The following is a 7,679-nucleotide window of genomic DNA, read 5'->3' as shown; positions in this document are numbered from 1 at the left end:
TTCAAACAATTATACAAGTGCAAATAATCCATAGATAATAGAAATAACCCATAGTACGTATATAGTAAGAGGCATAGACATGGTAAGTATGTCGATGGTAAGTATTATAGATATATTTTTAATCTATTAAGTAACCTTAAACTTTAACATGAATGAAACAATTTTCCTTTTTTTTAACATAAATAATAGATGCACAATTATGATACTTACATATTTAGAACCAGCAAACGACGCACAATTTATTAATGAGGTTTGGATCAGTGGATTATTTATATTGGGTGCTAGTTTCCCACAACTCGATATCTTAACTATGATTACCTATGATCAATCCATAGTATGCAATGTATGCAATCATATGCATAGATAATCATATGTCAGTCTATGATGTCAGTCATATGATTGTAAGGTTGGGCGATTTTCATTATCGGTGTTTAAAGGTACTTAATCTGGAAAATATGATCAAAGTTTCTGTTTTAATTTCATATTTATTAGCCTCTGGTAAGTTCAAAACATTGTTATTAATTAAACTTATATAATTTCTGCAAATGTTTATTCTAAACATTTCGTAAGCAATGTCTATAATTTTTAAATTCTTTTAGTTTACTGCAGTGGCGAATTCATAGTGCTTCATGCTCCAAAAAGTATTCAATTTAAGGGACAAGAAAAGTTAGACGAAAGTCTATTGAAAGAAGTTTATTCTGCTGCTTTAGGGCAACCTATTTTTCAGGTTAGTTTTGACTATTATTGTGCCTTCCTTACATGATTTGTACTTTTAAACATTTCTTATAGTCATCGAAATGGTCAGGAATGTATTTTACTGATCCATTCAATTTAGCAGAGTCTATCGTTACAATAGCAGTTGATGGTATTACAGATTTAGATAATGGTAAAGGGATCAGTTTTCCACTCAATGCTGATGAATCAGAAGCTGATGTTTTTGGAGCCCTGGAAACAAGAATTTACGAGCAAGATCCAGATGCTCAAAAGAACATTATTAGAATTGATTTGAGCCAAGGTTTAGATTCAGTAAGTTATATTATAGATTCTATTTTGTTTTGTTTTTGTTATGTTATTTAATCATGGGTACAAATCTTTTAATCTTTTCTTGTCATAACGTAGGGGGCAAAAAAAATTATTAGTAGTTAAGTGTGTATTTTTAGATTCAGTCCTATAATTTTCTGAATGATATCAAATCTGTGGAACCAGAAAAACAGTACAAGCATTTAAAGGTTGGATTCAAAGAAGACAGACAATTTATTAATGAACTTCAGTTGCTGAATGCTATAACAGAAAAGGTATATAAATTTATCTGTAAATTTAAAAATGAAGATGAAAGTAAATTTTTAATATAATCTTACGGTCATAAAATTTTGTTTGAACTCTGAGTTTTCTTGCTATGTCTTATGTTCTTTATAGATTGAAAGTGGGGCCTACCAACGTTCCCCAGCCCCAAGTGTCTTTTGGTTTAAATTTTCTGCATACAAAAGTGTGGTTAATTTTCATGGAGAAAACTCTACAGCAGCCAATGAAGCTAAGGTTCTTTTGTTGGATGCTATTGCCCGTTTACAGAGTGCATTCAAAAAGTTGTATAGTGGTGATGTCCTTGTAAATGTGTTAACAAATGAAATAAGTCATAAAAGGGTAGCTCGAGCTACTTCTAATGAAGTAAAAGAAGGTTCAGATTCAGTAAGTTCAATTTTTTGTATATTTTCATTTCTATATCAGCATCATAGGGTTCATAGACTGATAGGACACCACTGTTTCCTGTCCTGTGTCAATTTTTCGATTTCGTAAAAACTACAACAATCCACATTTTTAACTATAAGCAAAAATCTAATGTAGCCCTTAGTGTCTCATCCATCATATCTCTTTTTTTATTTATTGACATAGATAGTGCTCATATTCCTTCTAATATCTTCCCATCTACGCTTTTTTCATCATTCTCCTGAAAAACCACATCTGAAATAAAATTTTCTAATTTGTATATTAATAATGTTTTCTGTTTTTTGTAACAGTTTGATGATTTAAATCTTGCTTCCACGTATAACGAAAATTTCCCTGTCATATTCAACATTATTTTATGGTTCAGTGTAATAATGGCATTTACTCTCCTTGCTATATCTGTTGTAATTGGAGACATGGACCCTGGACGTGACTCCATCATTTATAGAATGACCAGTACTCGAATGAAGAAAGAGAACTAAATGATTTTTGTAGACCTATTGAGTAGTTTTTGCTGTATTACTTTGATTTAATTTTATAGGGTCATCAAATGTAGCCGTTTTCAGTCTCATTAAGCTTTATCGTACACAACTATTTTTCTGTGATTATTTGTTGCAAGATGAATTAGCTTACTTGTCACATATTTCTTTTATTGTTTGCGATAAGTCATTCACAATCATTTTGTAAAATAATTCTTGACTTATTGCGTAGTTTGTTCAAACATTTTTCTGCAGCTATGTAATTTAGCGAACTATACCAATATGTAATGGAACGATAAATGTATGTGTCAGTATTTAATTTTCATTATGATAAATGTAATATAATAGCACAAACGTTACTTTAAAGTGATATTGTATATGAACATCATTTCAGTTGTTAAAGGATTGGTATTTAATGTTGTATTTGTTACATTTTAGGTAATAAAGAAAAATAAATGAAAAACCGCCTTTTTTTCTAANATACCAGAATTTAAAACATTAATAAATTAAATTGGATATTGGAAATGCAAACCTATGTTCTTTAATAATTTTTGGGACAAAATAAGCAAAACGTAGTGGAGCTATAAACGCCAACCAAGCCTTTTTAGACAAAGTTTCGATTTATATATTTTAAGTTCGCAATTATCTACAACCCCAACTAAATAATGGACGATGTAACGGATTGATACAACGAAGTAACATATACTCATCATACTATGCATTATGTTCTACCACTTCTTTTGTTAACCATATTGACACCAAATTAATAAAAAATTTTATTTATTAATATTATTACCTGAAGTAGCTGTAGAATGTAACATTCCATGGTGATACCAGGTCAGACATCCCATGTCGTCATCGGTAGGGTCAAAATGAACATCCCAATCTCTCTGATTTGTTAGCCAACCTGTAGAAATAGACAAAAAAATAATTAAGTATTTTTAATCAATAATATTTTAAAGGTTACTGCTAAAATAATATATCCACAATGTACCATTAACTAATAAGCAAAATAAACATCTGCTAGAATATTTAATCATTATCACTATTCTTTTGACTTTCAAATTAAAGTCATAATATAGGTAGTTTATGTAACAATTTTTAAAAAAGAAATTAAAATGTATTAAATATTAAGCTAACATTCACACTGCCGGAAATGCAAGCTATCGGAAAACGGAAACTGCCTACTACTTTTAATTGTTGTAACACATGTCATCCCGAGTTTTTATGCACCTGTAAAATGAAATATTCTGAGACTATTCAGATGTAATTAATTTAGCCTCCCTATTAAAAAACGTACCTATTACAATATTAAACTAATGCCGAACCCTTTTCTTTTTTAATATCAAAAATATATAACTTTTACAGTTTTTTGGGATAGTGCTAAGTTTTGGAGTGACGAATTATAATGTCTATAATACGTTTTATAAACACCTGTTCTTAAATAAACTGTTATTAAAATAACTAAATTAGCCCGAAAAAGAAACAACAAAAGTTTAAGTATTTGTTATTTCATAATTCAAAAAATGTTTTTATCCCTCGAATTTTAATTATTACATACACCGCTAAATGTTCCAGGAATATAATTTACTAAACAGAATTCTAATAAATTCTANATTTATTACTAAGCAGTCAAAGTACTAAACCGCTGTGAATACAGACACTTCTGAAACGAAAAACTGCAAAAAAAAGAAAATAATGTTAAAGAAAAACATTTCATATGCAACCGTTCATGCACCAGTGTAAATTTAATTGCATACTGATAATTGTTCAAAAATTGTAATATTTGAAATTAGTTTTCGCGCGTGAGAAAAAGTTAAAATTTTATTTATATTCTTAAAATCGATAACAGAATAAACTATGAAGATTTTGAAAAAATATTTGCTTTTTAACGAAAAACTGCGTTACATTTGAAATTGTCGATTATTTACGCTCTACCTAAAACTTAAAATTTAACAGCATATAAATATACTTTTGGTACTAACTCCTATTTAATTTATTCCAATGTGCACATGAATATAAAAAGTGTTAACGAATTTCCTCAAATTTGCATTGGGAATTGTTTTTCTTTTTAGCATACTTCAAAAAAGGAGGATTATTGTCTTTTTAATAGTTACCATTTCTTCAAACTATTTAATTTCAAATTAACATTTAAAACCAGAAATTCTGCATACTGTATCTTATCATAATATATGTTACATTTATTTTGTTTTAAAAAAAATAGGAACCTTTTAGCCAAATAAATAATACCGTTTTATGTAGAATTTTAGGTATTTGGTCCTTTGTTTCACGGAACCTCTTTCGATTTTTGTGCATGAAAGAAAAGAATTATAAATTTTGAATTAATTTTCTCTCATACTGTCTGAATTTTTCCTTATTCTATGTATTCTTAATATCTTAAGGTAAAGAAGTTCCACAAGAAAGGTACCATCCAGGTATCAGTAAAAGCAAAATATATCTCATCTCATTCACAAGTCAAACTGTGTTGAAAAACACAACAAAAATATATTAAATACACTATTAAATTAACAAGATAAGAATATACCAAAACAGTTGAACATCAGTGCAATTATTTTATTGCAAAAACAGTTCATTCATCAAATTCAAATGATCGTACCTTTTGATTAAATTTGTTTGTGTCCGTACTGGTCACAGCCCTATTTTTCACTATACAGTTCCCACATAAAACAAATCATAATAAACATTGATAGAGAGATGCCTCAAAACAGTACTAATTGCATTAATTGTTTGATATACAAAATATTCATAAAAGACCTTATTCAAACAATTATACAAGTGCAAATAATCCATAGATAATAGAAATAACCCATAGTACGTATATAGTAAGAGGCATAGACATGGTAAGTATGTCGATGGTAAGTATTATAGATATATTTTTAATCTATTAAGTAACCTTAAACTTCAACATGAATGAAACAATTTTCCTTTTTTTTAACATAAATAATAGATGCACAATTATGATACTTACATATTTAGAACCAGCAAACGACGCACAATTTATTAATGAGGTTTGGATCAGTGGATTATTTATATTGGGTGCTAGTTTCCCACAACTCGATATCTTAACTATGATCACCTATGATCAATCCATAGTATGCAATGTATGCAATCATATGCATAGATAATCATATGTCAGTCTATGATGTCAGTCATATGATTGTAAGGTTGGGCGATTTTCATTATCAGTGTTTAAAGGTACTTAATCTGGAAAATATGATCAAAGTTTCTGTTTTAATTTCATATTTATTAGCCTCTGGTAAGTTCAAAACATTGTTATTAATTAAACTTATATAATTTCTGCAAATGTTTATTCTCAACATTTCGTAAGCAATGTCTATAATTTTTAAATTCTTTTAGTTTACTGCAGTGGCGAATTCATAGTGCTTCATGCTCCAAAAAGTATTCAATTTAAGGGACAAGAAAAGTTAGACGAAAGTCTATTGAAAGAAGTTTATTCTGCTGCTTTAGGGCAACCTATTTTTCAGGTTAGTTTTGACTATTATTGTGCCTTCCTTACATGATTTGTACTTTTAAACATTTCTTATAGTCATCGAAATGGTCAGGAATGTATTTTACTGATCCATTCAATTTAGCAGAGTCTATCGTTACAATAGCAGTTGATGGTATTACAGATTTAGATAATGGTAAAGGGATCAGTTTTCCACTCAATGCTGATGAATCAGAAGTTGATGTTTTTGGAGCCCTGGAAACAAGAATTTACGAGCAAGATCCAGATGCTCAAAAGAACATTATTAGAATTGATTTGAGCCAAGGTTTAGATTCAGTAAGTTATATTATAGATTCTATTTTGTTTTGTTATTGTTATGTTATTTAATCATGGGTACAAATCTTTTAATCTTTTCTTGTCATAACGTAGGGGGCAAAAAAAATTATTAGTAGTTAAGTGTGTATTTTTAGATTCAGTCCTATAATTTTCTGAATGATATCAAATCTGTGGAACCAGAAAAACAGTACAAGCATTTAAAGGTTGGATTCAAAGAAGACAGACAATTTATTAATGAACTTCAGTTGCTGAATGCTATAACAGAAAAGGTATATAAATTTATCTGTAAATTTAAAAATGAAGATGAAAGTAAATTTTTAATATAATCTTACGGTCATAAAATTTTGTTTGAACTCTGAGTTTTCTTGCTATGTCTTATGTTCTTTATAGATTGAAAGTGGGGCCTACCAACGTTCCCCAGCCCCAAGTGTCTTTTGGTTTAAATTTTCTGCATACAAAAGTGTGGTTAATTTTCATGGAGAAAACTCTACAGCAGCCAATGAAGCTAAGGTTCTTTTGTTGGATGCTATTGCCCGTTTACAGAGTGCATTCAAAAAGTTGTATAGTGGTGATGTCCTTGTAAATGTGTTAACAAATGAAATAAGTCATAAAAGGGTAGCTCGAGCTACTTCTAATGAAGTAAAAGAAGGTTCAGATTCAGTAAGTTCAATTTTTTGTATATTTTCATTTCTATATCAGCATCATAGGGTTCATAGACTGATAGGACACCACTGTTTCCTGTCCTGTGTCAATTTTTCGATTTCGTAAAAACTACAACAATCCACATTTTTAACTATAAGCAAAAATCTAATGTAGCCCTTAGTGTCTCATCCATCATATCTCTTTTTTTATTTATTGACATAGATAGTGCTCATATTCCTTCTAATATCTTCCCATCTACGCTTTTTTCATCATTCTCCTGAAAAACCACATCTGAAATAAAATTTTCTAATTTGTATATTAATAATGTTTTCTGTTTTTTGTAACAGTTTGATGATTTAAATCTTGCTTCCACGTATAACGAAAATTTCCCTGTCATATTCAACATTATTTTATGGTTCAGTGTAATAATGGCATTTACTCTCCTTGCTATATCTGTTGTAATTGGAGACATGGACCCTGGACGTGACTCCATCATTTATAGAATGACCAGTACTCGAATGAAGAAAGAGAACTAAATGATTTTTGTAGACCTATTGAGTAGTTTTTGCTGTATTACTTTGATTTAATTTTATAGGGTCATCAAATGTAGCCGTTTTCAGTCTCATTAAGCTTTATCGTACACAACTATTTTTCTGTGATTATTTGTTGCAAGATGGATTAGCTTACTTGTCACATATTTCTTTTATTGTTTGCGATAAGTTATTCACAATCATTTTGTAAAATAATTCTTGACTTATTGCGTAGTTTGTTCAAACATTTTTCTGCAGCTATGTAATTTAGCGAACTATACCAATATGTAATGGAACGATAAATGTATGTGTCAGTATTTAATTTTCATTATGATAAATGTAATATAATAGCACAAACCCGAATTTAATTTAATTTTTTCTTTCAAGTTAGCAATAAATTATTCAAATATATTAATACCGTATAAATCTGCTGTCAAGTGGAACAGAAATTGAATAAATGAAAAACCGCCTTTTTTTCTAAGAAAAACAAAAATGATACGA

General features: G+C 29.2%; 2 protein-coding genes across 2 annotated transcripts; both read left to right on the top strand.

Moving 5' to 3' along the window:
- Nucleotides 1–379: 379 nt before the first annotated feature.
- Nucleotides 380–2,664, top strand: LOC108734649 (renin receptor). Its single transcript, XM_025981589.1, has 6 exons — nt 380–498; nt 600–727; nt 790–1,026; nt 1,161–1,295; nt 1,417–1,686; nt 2,016–2,664. Exons 1-6 carry the CDS (start codon nt 396–398, stop codon nt 2,202–2,204), a joined length of 1,062 nt encoding a protein of 353 aa, XP_025837374.1. The 5' UTR covers nt 380–395; the 3' UTR covers nt 2,205–2,664.
- Nucleotides 2,665–5,366: 2,702 nt separating this feature from the next.
- On the top strand, nt 5,367–7,530 carry LOC108734651 (renin receptor). Its single transcript, XM_018466285.2, has 6 exons — nt 5,367–5,478; nt 5,580–5,707; nt 5,770–6,006; nt 6,141–6,275; nt 6,397–6,666; nt 6,996–7,530. The coding sequence occupies exons 1-6, from the start codon at nt 5,376–5,378 to the stop codon at nt 7,182–7,184; spliced, it is 1,062 nt and encodes a 353-aa protein (XP_018321787.1). The 5' UTR covers nt 5,367–5,375; the 3' UTR covers nt 7,185–7,530.
- The last annotated feature ends 149 nt before the right edge of the window (nt 7,531–7,679 follow it).

This window comes from Agrilus planipennis, unplaced genomic scaffold, assembly GCF_000699045.2.
Source record: "Agrilus planipennis isolate EAB-ADULT unplaced genomic scaffold, Apla_2.0 scaffold52, whole genome shotgun sequence".
NCBI classification, from domain to species: domain Eukaryota; kingdom Metazoa; phylum Arthropoda; class Insecta; order Coleoptera; family Buprestidae; genus Agrilus; species Agrilus planipennis.
This window is presented reverse-complemented; position numbering and strand designations above follow the sequence as displayed.